This window comes from Pleurotus ostreatus, assembly GCF_014466165.1.
Source record: "Pleurotus ostreatus strain PC9 chromosome Unknown scaffold_2, whole genome shotgun sequence".
Classification (NCBI taxonomy): Eukaryota; Fungi; Basidiomycota; class Agaricomycetes; order Agaricales; family Pleurotaceae; genus Pleurotus; species Pleurotus ostreatus.
This window is the reverse complement of record NW_023503157.1, coordinates 3,830,247-3,848,584: the sequence shown is the minus strand read 5'-3', so window position 1 is coordinate 3,848,584 and position 18,338 is coordinate 3,830,247. Positions and strand designations below refer to the sequence as shown.

The window sequence follows — 18,338 nt, the reverse complement described above, 5'->3', positions numbered from 1 at the left end:
TCGGAACGTAAGTAATAAAAGTAATGTCAGGATCAGGGGGCCTTGATAAAGATGTGATCAATAACGTTTCGTCCGAGCCCGTGGATCCCCTGAAGATTCAGGTGCTAGCAGCACGTATATCTTATTCAGTAAGACGTGACGTTGGATTGATGGTCGCGGAGGGGATGTGTACACCAGCTGTACTCGGGTTTGACAGAGGTGGAACTCAGAGGTTACGGACCGAGGGGAAGAAGACAGAATCGAAGTTGATTGGAATGCTGAGTCCCAGCCGATGACAACGTCAATGGAGACTTCATCGTTGGCCTTCTGTAAACTAGACTAGCCCGACATGGATATGTCAGCTGCCGACAAGAGTAAATGTGAGCAAAACTCATCAGACGGACAACAAATTTCGATAGATTCCCCCCAGCTTCCTCACGATGCCTTGTGTAACGATCCCTGCAGCGCTATAATCGTTGCAAGTTTCCTTACATGCACATTAGTGGCATCAGGCACCAAGCAGTTCGAATATTCGGATCTATCCGCGAAGTGCTATCAGCATTGCTGACCAGGTTGACCCTGGCAGCCAACGTGCACCACCACGGTCGACAAAGGCAAAGCCGAAAGGATGCTTTGAAAAAGGAAATAGCACCGGCGGTAGATTAGTGAGTCGGTGGCTGTACAGGCTGGGAAAGGTACTGGGCGCCAGGAGGCTGCAAAGACTGAAAGCAAAGCCTCCGATGTATGGCAAGTTTTCCTACATTACACCCCGTAATCCCGTAGTTGATATAACAGAACTTTCCCTCTGGAATTACCAACAGCCATATGGTCGTTGCCAGCTGAAAAGTCGATGCTCGTAACGTGACCAAGAGGTGTGCTTGCCGTTGGCCAATTGGCGAAAGCCGTCAAGCTGTGCGCGTGTACCTAAGAAACAAATGAGTAAATTGACAATTATCATAGGACAGGTGTTACCAAACGCAAGGCATCTTTCTTTTCACGGCTCGCCATCGCAAGAATTTGTCCGTCGCGGTTGAAACGTAGAGACGTTACAGATGTAACAAGTTGACCGAGTGTCTTGTGCGGCTTAGGGTTGGAAGAAGTGGCTGCGCGATTTGGTGATGGTGCAAGGGCGTCGGATCCATAAACATTCACCAATCCAGTGTTGGACCTATCAAATCGATGGTAAGCGGAGAACACACAGGAGGTACAAAGGACAATTGGAGGTACTTACCCGATGGCAAGGGAGGCTTGGCCGCCGTGGGCTGAACCAGCCAACATCAAGCCAGCGCCACGGAATCCACCTTCATCACGCCACCGGCGTACACAGCGTCGCGAACCTACATCCCATATGTAGACTTCTGAATCGTTGGAAAGTGAAACCAAGTAGTCGCCTCCGCCGACGCTTTGACCGTCGTCTAATGGGTGCGTTTGAATACTTTCAGGATTAATGCACGAAGATCCATACCATCCGAGAAACCCATGGGCAAAGAACCCCACCATAGGCCCTTAACCGCCGACGACATTTTCAGGCTATCAATGACCTGACCTGAACCACTCCCCCAATCAACGAGATGCACGTATCCACCTCGACCGGCGACTGCTAGTAGGGAACCGTCGGACGGATGGAAAGCATGATGTTGGATGGGCTCGCCGCCATCTTTGCCGCGACCTCGCTTTCCCCGATCAGCTCTAATGGATGAATCGTTGGCGCCGCTGAATGTTGTTCCCCAGAGTCCACGGGCGCTCTGGGTCATTCTTTGTGCTTGTAGATCGTACGTGAAATAATATGGTCTGGCACCCGTCAGAAGAAGGTGGCCGCCCGAAGGGTGAAAGGTGGTGGACGTAGAAGTGGGGGGAAGCGAAGGAATAAGGAGAGTCTGAAGGAGAGGGGAGGTATGACCGTCAACCTATGGTATCGAGTGAATATATGAAGTATCTCAATAAGTATAGCGGCGTCGGGAAAGCTGAAGACCCTACCTGGAACAGTCGATATCGATTGTCCTTGCTTGCAACACACAGGAGGGGGACGTGAGGGTTGGGATGAAATGCCAAAGACTTGATGTCGCCACACGCATTGGATTGTACAGATTGGTTAGCGTCTCGGAGGCGATTGATGTTCAAAGTGGTCGGTGGTAGCAAGAATTTAGATGACCTCCCCTTCCGGAGAACTCCTGAGGTGGACGTGAGTAGATGATCTATATTTGAGTCTTCGTTTTCTTCAGAGTCATCCTGCTCAACCTCGCTCCCGCTTTGACTGGACCGTCTTCTCTTGACTTGTCCATGAATCTTATCCCGAGCTTTAAGAGCCCATATAGGTTCGGGATTTATTTTTGTGAACTGCCTGCGAAGCCGTCGTTCGTATTCGCGGCCAGAGAGTACAGTTTCATTTTGGGAGTCGCGTAGTTTCAGGGCCCTTTTAGAGGTTGATGGATCTGAAGGAGCAACAGATATAGCCAGAGGTGCATCGGCAGGGTCTGACCACGCAGCTTTGCGGGAAGTAGATTGATCCAGCGGAGGAGGGTGACTCGGTGGTTCATCGTCGCTGCCATTGTCATCGCTTCCTCTCTCGAGGTTATTCGTGTCATCTTCATCACGCGTGCTTTGACTGGCGGATGGGGGCGGAGGCGGGCCGCCGTCATCGACAAAGAATATCTACGTATAGGTGAGTAATGACAAAAAGGAAAGGAAAGAAAGCGCACATCAGAGTCTAGCAGCCCATCCATTTCCTTTCCAGTACTATGGATTCCTTCTCCCTCATCATCATCGTCGACTAGCTCGGTTCGACTCTTTGCAGCATTTACAGCGGATGGTACGAAGGGTACGCCGAATATGAGTTCTTCTAGCCGCCTTTCTTCGTCATCTTTCTCGCTGGCAGCTGCCGTTCTATTAGATGACCCGAGAGGCTGTCTATCGTCGAGTTTTTGGCGTTTCCGTGAATGTTTGATCATTTCTTGAATATGTACGTGCAGCAGTTCACTCAAAAATTTGATTGGTGCGCCTCTGAAATTCCGAAAAAGGAATATGGGCGCTAATGAACTGTCTTATGGAATTTGAAAACGGTTATTATAATAATTTATTTATAAGGACATGAACGCGTTGAAGGTAAACCCATAAATACGAAGGTATCAGATTAGCGGTCTGCTCTTACTTGTTCCGGCCACAGCAGGAGAACCAGAGGTTGATCGATATAGACGACCATCGACCATCGACCACGAGAGAAACCCAGCAGTTTAGCAATCGACGAGGTACGGCCATGTCCGATCTTGATCAGCAGAGTGAGGAACAAGGGTGAGAACGATAGTTGGAATTGATTTGGGGACTAAGATCGAGAGATGGTGGGGTTCTATCTACAGGGAGTACTCGGTGCCTCGGGCAACTTCCAGTCACGGTGAAATAGCGAAATAATCAGCGATGTCGATGAAGGCTGATGGTGGGGCGAAATTGTCCTGTAAGGACCGCTGTTCGATTTCAATATGCCCTCGCACAGTGCCTTTGCGGTTCCATTAAGTGCCTGGGCGCAAGTGGCGTCCATTACACTGGTTAAAGTACAAATGTTACATGCCTATGCGTGATGGGGTGAGAGAGCTATACTGGATACAGAATGGAGTCGAACGCCAAAGCGGAGAGGGGTACCGGCTCTTGGAGTACTAACGCAGCGCAAACGTCCAGATCGGATTCCAGGTGAGGCAATAGGGCGACGGAAAGAAGACCCGAATAGCGAGAAAATCGAGTCAACGAGACGTCCAGCACGCAAATAAGAACGGATCCAGCCGGCTAACCACCCTACGTAGTAACGAAGTCGAAGGTGCATTGAGGGGTCTAGTCTTTCGCTTTCGAAGTTTCTGAATATCGAGCCAGGAGGTGGGCGTATGTCTCGGAAATCTGATCGCATGCTAACCGTTAGTTGGGCACGCATGACTGCCAACGTTGCGCTCGTGTAATCGACTCGCCTTGTTTGCAAGGCTCCTACCATCAGGAACAAACCGGCATACCACGGTGGCTGATTCGAACCATCGCTTGGCTTCATCAAGCGATGAAGCACTGACATAAAGGATAACCATCAGTAGCGGAAACGTCAGAATGGGTTGTTGGACATAGACACAAACTGAAGGCATTCGATTCCAGTATTGTATGATGTGCTGAGCAACCACTGGCGTTCGTCCATGGGATAAGGCTATTCAAAAGGGGATCAATGGGTGTCCCTCCGACATGCGGCGCAAGCATGCGCTAGGCTTACATCTTCGCCTGCTTGGTGTTCTTCCATTACAGTTGCCGCTTGTTCGACATATCCGATGGCCTTTGCTCGGTCAGCGATGGTGTTCCTTGAAAGTATAATAGTGCAGATGGCACGCAGCCACCGCGCGAACTTCTCCACCGACAGCGAACCGTGGTTCAAACTTGCGTGTAAGATGGCCTGCATGACATACTCTTTCAATAGACGGTTCCACACGAGTCACCACGGAAGTACCTCCAGCGCAGCATAGAGAACTTGATTATAGAATGGGGTTGAAGCTTAGAAGAAAATAGAAAGTCAATGGAGACAGTACCATTCACGGGGCAATCCTTATCGGTCCACTATGTCGTGCGAGTGAGCACCCAAGTTTGCTTTCAAATGTGCAGAACGTACTAAAATATCTGCAATAGCTTCATAAGTCTCAACAGCGAGTTCATCCGACTCGGTGATCTCCTATAATAGATCTTCAGCGTCAGCGCTTCGACTGAACACATAGGACAACAAAGCAGCGTTACGGCTATAACTTCAAGCAATTCGTCCCACTCCTTCAGATTAGCCAAGCTTTCGCTTTGGAAGATTCGTAGGATATGCAGAAAATACTTGACCCGACGGACGTCGTCTACTGCTACTATTTTTTTCTTATTCATGACGGAATTGATTGTGGTTTTGCATATGTTGATATCCGAGGCAACGGTGCGGAAGTCCTGATGGTGTGCAGCTGTCAGTTACCGTTGCCCACGGATGATATCCGACTCACATCGGCTGCACCCTCTGACGCAGCTTTTGCACGCGTCGCGAACACTGTAGAAACCGTTAGTCCTGTGCCATGGGAAAGACGTGGACCCGCACTTACCCCGTCCACAGAGGGCGGAGAAGGAAGCGTTCAAAAGATAGAGATGAAGGTCCCCATCAACATCTATGGTCGATTCTTCACAACAAACCCGAAGTAGCTGGGACCGCATTTCAATCGCAGTATTTGGGATCTCTGGAATCCCGAACACCTACATCTCTGGCTATCTCAAAAAGGTCCGAAATTTTCTCGTTCGCATCTTCCCACTCGGTGCACGCCTGAATAGCAGCGTTGTACGCAGTTCGCCATAGCCATGAGACATCCTTATTGATGATGGAGAAGGCTTTCTGTGTGCATGCGGCCTCCGTCAATGTCTTCGCTATATGATGACCGTATTCGGTAAGAAGTTCCCATTCCCATCAAACCGAATAGCACGTACCAGTTTGGAAATGCTCAACCAAGGCGTCAGTCAGAACAGCCCTTCGAACGATCCCTTATAATCAACGTTCCACGGAAGATAGGGATGTGTATAGCTTGCCTGTTGGCACCGGGTTCGACCAAGAGCTTCAATATTAGCCTGATGATACATCGCAAGAGTGTCATGGCTTCGACCGCCGTTTCACCACCGTCCGCAAACTTCAGGGTTCTTAGAAGTGATTGGAGAACAGAAAGGAGCAACGTCTTCATATCCACATCGTGGGATAGTTGCGTGGCCAATAAAAGCATCCTACGGTCGAAATCCGGCGCCTTGACCATATCTTGGACAGCTCGGATAGCTAACTCAGTCACATGAATCACCGAGGCCCGTCTGGTGCATCTATATCACGTACCCTCATCATCTAACCCTACAATAGCGGTTATAGACCGTTATAAACCCAGGAATCATACATCGACGGCATGACCGATCAGAAGGGCGGATAATGATATACGCACCTTGATGGACAGCAATCAGGAGAACAATATAGTGTGTTGTAGCTTCATTGGTGGGACAACGGCGGATTACTGAGGTTGCTTTAGCGAATTCGCGTTGTTCCATGTAACACAAGGCGGCCTTGCGTAGACATTTTGAGCTACTCTCGGGTCTAGTGCTTCGAAACACCTGGTGGCTCCCGGCAATGTACCAGTCTGCTGCGTTTGTCCATTTCTTAGCACGGTAGTCGCGATCTCCGTATTGCCATATGAGCTGATGAAAAAAGGCCCTTCATCATACCACAAATCCGAATATCCACGGTTTGGGGGACCTACTGTGAGACAGGCTGTAGTGGGAACAGATGGAAGAACGTGATCGGCTTGGTGAAGGTCTGGAAAGTTTACTCAATCAGGTAAGAAGTCCGAATGGGGAGGTATAACCCACGCACGATTGAACGCTGTTTCCAAGTCGCTCATCGCCCTTGCGTGATCATCGTCCTTGGAGCAATGGAAAATCAACGACAAAAGCAGGCGATCAACATAATTTGATCCAGATTTATGGCACTCTACGGCTCGTTCAAGACAATATTGATTGACAGTGGTGGCAAGTGCGCTGGGAGAAGTCCCTTAGAACACAAACTCCGATGAACATGGAAATAGACTCACTGGCGATGATTCAATGTCCTTAGCTCCTGCAGAACACTGCTAGGCGTGAGCAAGAAGACGGTGTGTTCTGGCATCACATCGCCCAAAAGACGGAATACGAACTCTGTGACACTAGTTTCGGAAAAGCTCATGTTGTCAATAATAGACCGAAATGCTTGACATCGAAGGTGGGTTGAGTTCAAAGGCCGCGTTCACAGGAATAGTTGTCCGTGGACAATAGATACTTACCATCAATAATGGCCGGATCCCCGGCCTTGCGACGCTTCAGAATGGCCAATCTCTGCCACCGTAACTCTAGATACTCGGAACTTGCCTTTCATATACGGAAGAACAAATGTTAGATGATTTAGGGGAGGGGGGACTGCAGGGTCGGGATGCCTTACGTGTTGTTTGGATGCATCTATTGTGGGTATAAGCTCCTGTAGAGTGGCCTCTGCGCGCGAGAGATTTTCGGGGTTGCTTGCCGATGAAAGGAAATATGCCCTAGCTGACCAGCGTCGTCAGCGATCGAGCTGATCCATAAGGCTCGAATGCATACCAAGGCTTCGGAGGATAGCTATCTGTTCGCCACACAAACATCATAAGGCTGTGAACACTCGGTTAAAGCAGCGCTGACCTTTAGCTCCGCAATTCCGGGGGTATCCGGCCCTTCCAGCTGTTCAACGATAGTGTATGACTTTTGCAACCATTTAACGGCGTCCTGAGCTTTGGTTCCATCTGTCACCGAACCATTCTGACGAGAGTCACCCTTGAGCATCGACTTGCCGATGTTATGAAGTTTGATAGCAAGAAGTTCACGCTCCATAAAACGCCCGCATTAGTCATGACCTGCGAAATCCAACCTAACCTCGGACATACCTGGTGGGGAGGTAGTAGGGTGAGCCGCTGCTCGTCGTCGTCTGATAGCATCACGTGAATCAGTATCTCCGCACTAGCTAGCATACCAATAGAATGAGATGTTATAATGGTACCTGTGATCCTTTGTGCCATGTATTCGGCCATGCTGTGATTCCCTTCTTTCCATGCCTGTAGGTGAACGTGAGAAGATACGAAGGAGAGACGGGAGGGCAAGCATACAGCTTCCATTCTTGTGGACAGAAACACCACAGTCGCGCAGGCCTTACTCTGCCGATGTGCGCCGGTCGGATCGTCTGAGCCCTTGAGCATGTCTTCGTACTGCCCACCACCGCATTTGCGCTTAATCAGCCAGGCACTGCGGAAGATGGAGCGGCGACTCATCACCAACCTTCGCAGCACTAGATAGAACCGTGGCCGCTGCATCTTTGCTTCCATGTTCTGGGCGAGAGAACAGAATGATAATCATATCTCGAAAAAGTGCGTGGGCGTAATGATCGAACCTGATAATGAAGCTCCTGCCTTGCTTGCTAACTGGAGAACGTGAACCAGTGCTGGGAACGCGAGTCTTTAGCGGTTTCGTTTGGGCCACGGGGACACAGCGACATCTTACTTGCTATTTCCGGGTTCGGTTCTAATCCAGCCTCCACCAGACGGAAACCAGCCAATCTCACTTGATTCAAGGATGATGACATTCGAAAGCAAGGAACATCAACAGGTAAAAAGAATACTCACAACCTGCCACCAACGCTAAGGTATCGATATCATGCTCGTCCGGACTTTTGCGAACGAGACCAGATATATTCCACAGATACACGCCTTGAGGGATTATGAGACTGGTTTTGAAATCTGATAAGTCAAACATGTCAGGGAAACAACTAACCTTCCTGATCGAGGTTGTCTGCCCACTCAACCCGTTGCTTGCTCGACTTTGCGCGCCGTTCCGTAAACGACTGAGCCAAAGAAGCCACCTGATGGAGATCCTTGACCACCGCGCTCTGCGCACCCTTGACTTTATCAAGCTTTGGTTTGATCGCGCTGAGAAGATCTGTTTGGAAGAACTGAGCATGCGATAGTCGCGCGCGGGTGAAGTGATTAATGCTGTACCCTTTATTGATTCATATATGCTCTGCAACGCAGGAAGAGGCTTGCGTTGGGCCATCGGTGCTCGCGGTGCTGAACACAGGACGAAGAGCGCACGAATGCGCGCGACACCGATGCACGCGTGAGTGTGACGGGACGCGAACACTCCCACGGTCAGTTAACCTTCCGAATTTCATGACTGGCGTATTGAAACTCAACCTGTTCTTGCGATGAATACGCCAACTGCGCCGCACACGCTACCTGATGATGTGGTGGCACACTATACCAAAGTCAGTGGATTCCCTCGGGTGCAATTTCACCGTAATTCCTAATAGCTTTGCTCCAGGAAGCTAAAAAAGAGGGTCTTTTCGCTGGATTGGCGTCTGGGCTAGCATCAGGCAAGAATCGCTTATAGCTCACCCGACCTTATCTTTATTTCATCGCAGCTGTATTAGGAGGAAGACTGCTGGGCTTGAACAGAAACAAGACCCTCCTGAGTGGCGTCCGTAAGTGTGCAAATTGCCCTATAGATCCATCGAGTGCTGCAGTATGCCGACAAACGCTTCGGTTGCACTCATTCCTTAGTTTCTGGAGTTCTCGCCGGCTACCTATTCACCCAGGCATTCACCGCAACAGCCATGGTGCGGGCCCATCAGTCCCTGCAAACCACACCATCGTCTCCTCAAAACGGCAAATCCGGCGAATCTGCATAGCCGAAGGCTTTTGGGGGCAAGCCTTGCGAAGGGGGTTCTAGATTTATCGAATTCTACCAAGGAGGTTCGCGCCAAACTCGCTATCTATCTGCCACCTGAATTCCACACGGCGTCTGTATACGACCCCGCTTCCCCTGTTATACTTGGGTTTCCTTGTGGTCCCCACCGTCAATTACAAAAATGTTCCTCGCTCCATCTGTTATGACTACTATATGACAGCATTGCCTTCCGCTACTTCGCCATTCAAATATACAACCCTCAACCGGTCTCTTTTGCCGCAGCGCAATATGAAATTATAACAATCACACTGCCTGTCTAGCTGCGCACGTCTCTCTTGCTAAGGCCAAGTCTGCCGCGAGGCTAGTCTATATTCCGACGCCGTCTGTCACACCGACGGAAACGCAATGTCGCGCAGATAGAACAGTTAGTATTTTCTCCGCCTCCTGTGAGACAGGAAACTCTTATTTATTCGCTGCTTGTTATATAAGACCGCCCTCCGATTCACCTCCGCTCCGTGATCCGATTGACCGTCTTCCCCGAACGTACTTGAGCACGCATCTCAACCAATAAAATTATATTTGACCGCTCGCCATGGCTGTCAACTACCGCATCGCCGTCTGGCCGCGGTTCAAGTCCATTCCCATATAGCACTCCCTCAGCCGCGTCAACGCCATATCCACGTGTTCTTCTTTGTCAGAACACTTCTCGTTCGTTTACGACCAGCTGTTATCCATTTGATCGGCACCAAGGACCCAAGGACCCAGTATCTCATCAATCTTCGGTCCATGCATTTTCCATTTGCACATATGTACAGCAGGTACCGTACTCGGACGTGTTTGTTGACAAGTACGCTAACTATGGAAGTAGGTAGGTTACTAACTCCAGAACTGGAGTACCATTTGTAACCAAGTATAGAGGCCGCTCAAGCGAACAAGAAATGATATCGTTGACGAATCGAAGGCACTAGTGATGTTCTCTTAGATGTGCGATGCGCACGACGTACGATATCGATATACATTGCTCGCATTTAGATCACAATATGATTTGCAATGGGAACCCGCATCACACTTCGTCGCCCCAACATCTCCAAGCTTGAGTTCATTTTGGACTTTGCATGGAATCATCACAATCAACCCACAGTCCTGGTTACAACATACTTATAGTTATATCTTCCCATCCCACGCATCGTACCATGTCATAGAATCCGAACCCGCTGACTCCAGAGTCTCCAGATAGCATAAGTACACGTTTACGTACTCTACATAGTTCAAAGATCTTTCTAGGTCGTTCTATCTGGATTCTAATTGCCCATACAAATCTACTTCCAGTCAAGCTCGTGAGTGACTGAGTCAGAATCCAACTCCCGCTTACCTCCTACAACTTTCGAATTCCGCGTATCGCGTAACAGCGAATGAACTGAGCATGATCGATGCATTCCTAGCCAGGCTATGACAGGCCTTGTTCCCGAAGCCCGGGACGCAAGATGCAGGGGGCTAACCAGTAACTTGTCGACCAGGAATTAGGCTGACGGAGGAAGTGAAGCTTGCAGACACGTACGAACAACGTACAATGTTGTACTACTGTGGACGGCGACGGCGACCTTCTGGCCTCATCATTCTCGCGAGTTCCTACGCTTGTTGCAGAACCTTTTGAACAAAGGCCGGTGGTGTTCAGGGCAAATATTTGTTCACTGGCTTAGTTCCACCTATGAATATACTATTTTAGCTCTTCATGACGAGCGCCGCCGGGCTGTTCTATACAACATACTTCCTGTACGCAAGCTGTACATCTCGTAACGAGGGGTACATATACTATATACGTGGTCGCAATTGCCCACCTCTCGCACCACCTTCTCCTTCTCCAGGGCTCGGAATCTAATCTACTGAGAAAGGCAAGGATCATACCAATCTGCTTACCCTGTTCGCGCGTTGGCGTGGTTAGCATTTGATGCATATCGTGCGGGATCTCGAGTCTACAAACGACTCAACAACGACGACCATGTAACTCCCGCATCAGCGCGGCCCTTGACTTTAGCACAATGGATCCGGACTTTCATTTTCTTTCGCGCTCGCTCACATCCGCATCAATGTTAAAAAAGGAATAGATAACACCACCATCTTTTTCTCTCCTAATTAGCCGTGTGCACCGTGCACCAAGTACGTACGTATACGGTATACGACACTTATGGGACAACCTCGGCTGGGTAACGGTTGCCCACTTTGCGAAAATATTAGCGCACGGAGACAGTGGACCACCCGTTCTCGAGCTCCCTTGGCCACGGAACTGGAACTCCTGAAATGCGGCTCTGCACCTAGCCATCACGTTTGTGATCTGCGCGTACCTTGTACGGTGAATGTCATCGTGATTCGTCACCGAGTAACTTGATAGTTAGGAGCCACTACTGCTACACATCCATCATATTATTACTACTTTCTGAGGTTCTTCCCTTTCCCATTCCCCATGCGTTTGAGTTTGCGGTTTTGCGAGGGGGTATCGAATATGGTTTCAAAAGCAAAGGCGAGAAGAAGAGTGTGTGGGTGTGGCGTTTAGAGTTTGGGGAGATCCCACCCTGCAAAAAAGCACACTCTGGCTATACAGAGACCTGTGGTATTATAAGTTCCGTGAACGGTGAAAGGAGCTGATCTACATACAACATCTTATTGCGTTGTTACGTTCCCAGATATCTCAGGGAATCACTGATACCTCTGTTAAGTCAATTTTGAGTTATAAAAGAAAAAGGGAAAAGCACACGTGGAGATACTGTCACAGACACAATTGATTTTATGTCACGCCGCTCGTGATGTCGATGATCGCGTCGGGCCCGCGCTTCCCATCCGGCTCCTTGGTGTTACTGTGCAGGGAATAGGTGATTTTAGGGGGAATCGGTACATCTGATTGACTGACTTGACATGGGTCTCAGTTCAGTTGCAAGAAGAGAAAAAATCAAATCCAAATGTAACAAGCAAAACAAAGGGGGCCCTGCCGCTGCTTTCTCGACCCCTCCTCCATCCATCCACGCCACTGACCAGGACTGCTCAGGCAGTTCAGATCTGGATGTTGGGAAGAGGAATTTGAGAAGAACCCTCCCACATGGCTTACGGAACGAGAGGCGCGTGATATAATCAATTTATTACTGGAGAGTGTGGGATTGTAAGACGACCAAAAGAGACGGGATAAGGGGGTAGATAAGGGTAAGGCTATGGGGAATCCCTGGGGAATCCCCTGTGCCGAGGATGCCGTATGGCCTAAACGAGATATTATTTGATATAATTTGTATTTTGAGCGAATCTTGATCCGTGACATTTGAGTGTGACAATAAGCGCGGAGAGGATATTCCACCCTTCTTGCAATCGCGGGTCTTCGTCCGTATCCCCTGTTTGTCTCTAAGCGGAAAATGCAGCCACGTCCGCAAATTTACTGCTCCTCCGAGACCATAATGATTCAAGCTCATTCCGTTTTATATATCATTACACCCGCCCTGCCTCTTTGGCCGCAACCTGATCGCCATGGCCTTTTATACTCCTCCTCCTTCGCTACCTAGAACTCCTCCTTCCACCTACATCCACTCGCAGATGCCCACCTCCTCGTCCTGGTCCGTCTGGCGGCCGTCAAAACTCCAGGCCCCCATTACCCCGCCAATGACCACGACTTTCGAGCAGCGCAAGATGCACCAACCACAAGTCAGAGTGACCACAACCCTACCTCCAATTACGCACTTTGATAGACATTTGCCGCCTCGTGAGTCTCCCTTTACCGTGTATAAATTCTAGGTCTTATACCATCACCAAAAGTCACTCCACCGGACGAGGAAATGTCATCTTCATCATCTTCTTCCGACTCGTCTTCGAGACTACCTCCGATACACCATTACACACCGCCAGAGCCTGACTACTCGCACAGCTCGAAAGCGTTCACCCCGCCAGACGCACCGTACTTTGTCGACTGGCTGGACGTTGCGCGGACGCGACCTGCTCATTTCATCGCGGAGAAGACTTGCGAAATGATCTGCTACCTCTGGTTCTCAACGCAATCCTCCCCCTCTTCGTCTTCTTCGTATCCATCGCCGAATTCCAGCAATTCGCCGCTGATAGCTCGACCTAATCCTGTCACGTCTACTTTGCAATTAAACGCCACCCGGACGTTCGTTTCTTTCATGCAGAAGCTTCTCGAAACGACTCAAGTGTCGCAGTCAGTTATCGTATTGTCACTACACTACATCTACCGCTTGAAAGAGTGTAATCAGTTCACCGCGGGACAGGCTGGGAGTGAGTTCAGAATAGCTGTCGCCGCACTCATGATGGCAAACAAGTTCCTGGACGAGTGAGTCAGATTTTGTCTCAACTCGAATGGCAAACTGACTTCCGTTTATAGTAATACCTATACGAACAAGACATGGTCAGAAGTATCTGGTATTGATCTAGCAGAGATTAACAAGATGGAGAGGGAGTTCCTCCTTGGGGTAGACTTCAATCTATACGTCGACAAGTCAACCTTCGCTTCGTGGCTCAATCTGCTCAAGGGCTTGGTTATGGCGAAAGAGAGGGACAGTCGCCAGTGGCGCAAGTCACGTGGACCAGCAAGGCTTAATCGGGCAGCTGCACACCCACCTTCGACGACTGGACCAGCGACCCGCACGTACACTTCGACGCGGCATCGTTCGGCTCATCGAGCGCGCTCGACATCCCCTTCGCGGAACGTCCCCTACTCCTCTTACCCATCACAGCAAGCGCCCTCGTACCATTATCCTTCGGCTAACCCCGATGCCTCTTCACCTCCTACCAAATCGGGTTCAAAACGTTCAGCGGCGGCCGCATTCTCCCCAACCTCTGCAACTTTCTCCCAGCTGCCCTCAAAGAGACCGATGGGGCCCATTTCTTTGCGCATCCCTGAGCACCGCGTCGTGAGCACGCCAAGTCATTCTCCACTAGAAGGATTGCAGTCCTTTGCGAAAATGTCACTCGCTTCTGCGTCGTCCCCTCTTGCCCCACAGCCGACCGCACGCAGAGCTGCCAATGACTCTGCCCATAATTCCTCTTGGGATGGGGCGACCTCGTCCAGGGGTACTTCGCCATCCACCTTATCTGCGGCTTATGCCGTAGACGAGTCTCGACGGTCTTCGGCACCTCAGGTATGTCCCCTTGTTTTCTTTTGAACACCCGTTTGCTAATAGAGCGTGTGCGGTTACAGAGTCTCTACTTCTACACCCTTTCGTGCTCGCCCCTTGCTGAGGAAGAGGAATCACGCTGGCGCAAGGCTCGCTTACGCTACCATCAACCACCCCCGCCTGCACCCACCTCGTATTACTATCCTACCCAACCCGTTAGGCCGCTTGATGTTCAGTCGGCTTCCGCGAGTCCTCACGAGCATCACATGCCTTCTGCTCCGCCTATGACCACTCTCCCCCACTTCAGCGAAACCGCGTGGACACGGCAACCACCGCGATACCACCACATATCTCCTGCAGCAACGCCAGCTCATCGCCCATACGAGCAAGAGCCTGCCCTCCACCACCAACAGCCTCAACCCCATGAACATCCCCATGAACATCCCCATCACCCCCATCACCATCACCATCAACCCCAGCAAAATCCGCCTTTCCAACCTAGGCGATCTCAGCCGGAAGAGTACGACGAAAGGAGTCCAATTCCCTCGGCTCCTTTTGCGAACGCTGGTCCCCCCGGCGTTCATTTCTATCCGACCCCCGTGCAGCAGCAACAACGGGTTAATCCGAACTATGTGCCACAAGGGGCCAACTGGACGAGAGGAAGACAATATTAGCTTATTGGCCCTTTCCGTCCCAACCTCATTTACATATCCATTCTAAGGGACTCTTTTATGATGATGATGATCTATGCATCGTTGCCATTCTCGTTCTACAGGTTTCCCCGAATAATGTTCGGTTTACGTGGGCTCGTCTTTCGGTTCTTCTCGGGTATATGATACGATATTGTTCACGGGTCATGGTTTGTTCTTCATCCATATCACTATCACGTTATTTAGCGCAACCCCCCTCACTCGACCTCCTTACCCCACGCATTCACTCACCCCGCTTGGACATTGTTCGATTGTAGTTTTTACGACAGCATTTTCGGTTCCTTTTTTACATTCTCCCATTCGGCACACTCATCCCTTGCACTTCAACTCAGAACTATACATTCATGCCAATCTTTTTATTGACACGCACAACTACTTAACATATGCATCATTCCTCATCTCTCATCTCAGCACATTATCATCATCATCATCATCATCATCATCATCACGACTGTGATACTCACCTTTGTATCAAATTCATACGCATTACAAGTATATTATTCTCCCGTAGCATGCAGAACACAACAGCAATACCAACAACACGCACTGATTCATTACCCTGGGTATGCATTGAGATAACAACAATATTGGAAACGAAGCAGCGACAAAGCGATATCAATCAGGTAAACAGCAGACAGACAGCAAACGTTAACATTCGGGACGTGAAATAGTTGGTAGATTGACATCGGGCTCATTCCATAGGTAGCAGCGTGGTAGATGCGCAGCACTGGGCTCCCATCCCCCCCGCTCCTGCATGGCTGGATTTGTCTCGCTAAATCTCCTTAGACTAGCTGGATGTGTCGTCGTCAGGTTTCCTGTGGTAGCTTGCTTCCTGTTTCCTGCTACTAGCCGGAGGCTCGGTGTTCGGTGTTCGGTGTCAGATATCTCCCTTGATACTTATGCATGATTCGAAGTCTTTCCTGGCGCTACGCATGCGAAGGGCCGCACGATAAGTCACTGATGCATCATTCATATTATTTTCGGATCTACAGTGAGTGTCGTACAACTTAGAGGATGAGGCGGCTCGCTCGTTGCTAGTCCTTTAAGCGGTTTGACCTATATACCATCATTCCCGGTACATGGTGCACGGAATTCGATATCAATGGACGGTTTCACCACATGCAGACGCGCATGCACGAGCATGCCGGTATGCTTTACCTGTGACTACACTCCACCCCTAACGCAGCGCACGGCAACTAAGGAATTTCATCTCCCCATGGACCATTCACAATCGCTACGCCTACCGAGTGTAAGCGTTTCTGGTGACCGGTGATCCTACTTATTTAACACGTCCATACAATCCTCGGACGGGGTTCCTTGCTCACGTATACAACACGTATTCGCACAAAGCTCTCAGGGCGGGACTTACCTTCATACAGCCTCGAGCGCATCTTGAGCTCGTCTGATTTGTCTCCCTCTTTGCCTTCGCCTTTTCTTTTATCTTTAATCTTGCACCTGTACCTTACGATGCTTAACAGGAGCCACTCGATCAGAGATAGGGTTAGGTTGTCGGAGACCACCCGGACGTCTTAGGCTGTAGCTATGGGAAAAATCCAGGCCCACCGCCGATGGGTTCAATAGATGGCACGCAGGTATTGTCGGATAGTTTCGAATTCTGGGCACTATCCCTTCCATGAACTCCTGAAGGCTGCAGGTACATTGCAAATCCATATGGACCTTGAAGGCCTAATGAGTCCATCATGTCGTATAATTATATGATATTCGTTCAACGGTACTGACAGACTAAAAATGGTCAGCTCCTTATAATTATCAGAAGATTGTTATCATAAGCGCCCGGTTTACTCGTTTCCCAGGGTCACATAACGTTTTACGCCTTTGATCATTTCCGCTCATCCTTTACCGACCTAGAAACCCACGGAGAGTCAATTCGGATACAAATAGAAATAAGTTACAATCAGAATATCTAATAGTCTACTAGCAACAGCATTTCTGTACATGATACGTATCGCTCTGTGCAACCTTCAAGGAAGAATCAAGAAAAGCCAGGCAAAGTTAGAGCTATTAGGTTAGCAACGAGCCAGGGAATTCCAGTGGGGAAATCAATGGCCCGAATTGACGTCAACATTTTAATAGCACTGTTACTTTCGCCATCAATGGAGAGTTGGCGGCAAGTGTTGGGCAAGTGTGACAATTGGAATTAACTTATAAGTACTCATATTATTGCATAATTTTCAATTTACATAATAATCGCGACGCTGATCGTTTGATCGACCGACATTCCAAGAGGCAAGCAGATCTTGCGATCGGCGCTTCCCCGAGTAGAGAATACCATATTGGGGGAAAGGGCGGGGCCGGGAGGGCGGGCCGCAATGCTCACCGTGGTCCGCTCAAAACATGTGTTCCTGACAATGCCAATGAACAAGCAATTATCATGCAGACAAAAACGAGTCACCGTCAGTTCTTGACGTTGTTGTAACGGCGAGGTCGGCAGCAATAATGTTCGGCGATTTCAAACACAAGGAGCGTAGATTTTTAGCATCATAATCCGGTTCAATTGATCAAGCACCGTACGCTGTCGGGCGTATTAGAGCAAGTGCCGTGTATGTCGTAGGCGTATGGGGTAGCATCCGAGACATCCATTGATGATCGCTGGTGGCCGTTGCGGTTGGGGCACCTGAATCAAGGGAACTTCGGTGTCGCAGAGAGAAAGAGAACGAAACATCCCCTACCATCCCTAGATGGTGGAGACAGAAACGACTAGAAAAGGGGAATACAATAATTTACCGGAGCACGCACTGCATTTTCAGGGATCCCCAATGAAAGTATGGGATATAGTATTCGGCAATCAATTAATCATTAGAATATTGTGACTTAGCAGAGGAACAAGGGTAGTAAATGTGTCAAAAGTATTACGCCACACACGAGACCTCATTTCAATTTGCTTAGCAAGTACACTTTGTGGCTACCAGTAAGTACTACAAAGCACGCTCGGCGAAAGGATATCCTTTTACAGCTAGTTCACGGGTGGCAACAGAACTAGTGATTGGAGCGCCGCGACGCGTACATAGACATCAAATATTCGCGAACTTAGCGCTTATCGTGCAGCGTAGAGCGCTCAAGTGTTTGGCATTTTTCAGAATCACACTTGAAGGTTCGTTCGTAAATGAACACAGATTTCCTTGGTGCTCTGCTTCGAAGCAAGCATATCGTGATCCGACCGATAATGATGCATTGGCCGTCAACAGGCGGAGATGAGTGACTTTCGACACTTGACACTGAGAAAAACATTGCTTTGTCACGAGGCAAGGTTTAGAACGTCAGTCTCAGGCTGTAA

At 49.5% G+C, this 18,338-nt stretch overlaps 3 protein-coding genes across 3 annotated transcripts; 1 reads left to right on the top strand and 2 right to left on the bottom strand.

Annotated features, from left to right (window-relative positions):
- Positions 1-741: 741 nt before the first annotated feature.
- Positions 742-2,927, bottom strand: PC9H_004242 (uncharacterized protein; the record flags this gene model as incomplete). The annotated part of the gene is made up of 6 exons (XM_036773829.1): positions 742-903; positions 952-1,147; positions 1,211-1,394; positions 1,472-1,886; positions 1,957-2,631; positions 2,679-2,927. 6 exons carry the CDS (start codon positions 2,925-2,927, stop codon positions 742-744), a joined length of 1,881 nt encoding a protein of 626 aa, XP_036635302.1.
- Positions 2,928-4,054: 1,127 nt separating this feature from the next.
- On the bottom strand, positions 4,055-8,595 carry PC9H_004241 (uncharacterized protein; the record flags this gene model as incomplete). The annotated part of the gene is made up of 28 exons (XM_036773828.1): positions 4,055-4,153; positions 4,217-4,393; positions 4,448-4,467; positions 4,527-4,554; positions 4,607-4,666; positions 4,729-4,931; positions 4,967-5,014; positions 5,067-5,163; positions 5,219-5,382; positions 5,443-5,496; positions 5,552-5,779; positions 5,937-6,186; positions 6,249-6,304; positions 6,362-6,525; positions 6,579-6,732; positions 6,807-6,891; positions 6,962-7,065; positions 7,117-7,138; positions 7,195-7,377; positions 7,437-7,477; positions 7,550-7,604; positions 7,656-7,754; positions 7,825-7,874; positions 7,937-7,987; positions 8,047-8,106; positions 8,169-8,252; positions 8,317-8,481; positions 8,541-8,595. The coding sequence occupies 28 exons, from the start codon at positions 8,593-8,595 to the stop codon at positions 4,055-4,057; spliced, it is 2,856 nt and encodes a 951-aa protein (XP_036635301.1).
- A 4,140-nt stretch (positions 8,596-12,735) lies between these two features.
- Positions 12,736-15,007, top strand: PC9H_004240 (uncharacterized protein; the record flags this gene model as incomplete). Its single annotated transcript, XM_036773827.1, has 4 exons — positions 12,736-12,967; positions 13,021-13,549; positions 13,601-14,357; positions 14,417-15,007. The coding sequence occupies 4 exons, from the start codon at positions 12,736-12,738 to the stop codon at positions 15,005-15,007; spliced, it is 2,109 nt and encodes a 702-aa protein (XP_036635300.1).
- Positions 15,008-18,338: the final 3,331 nt, after the last annotated feature.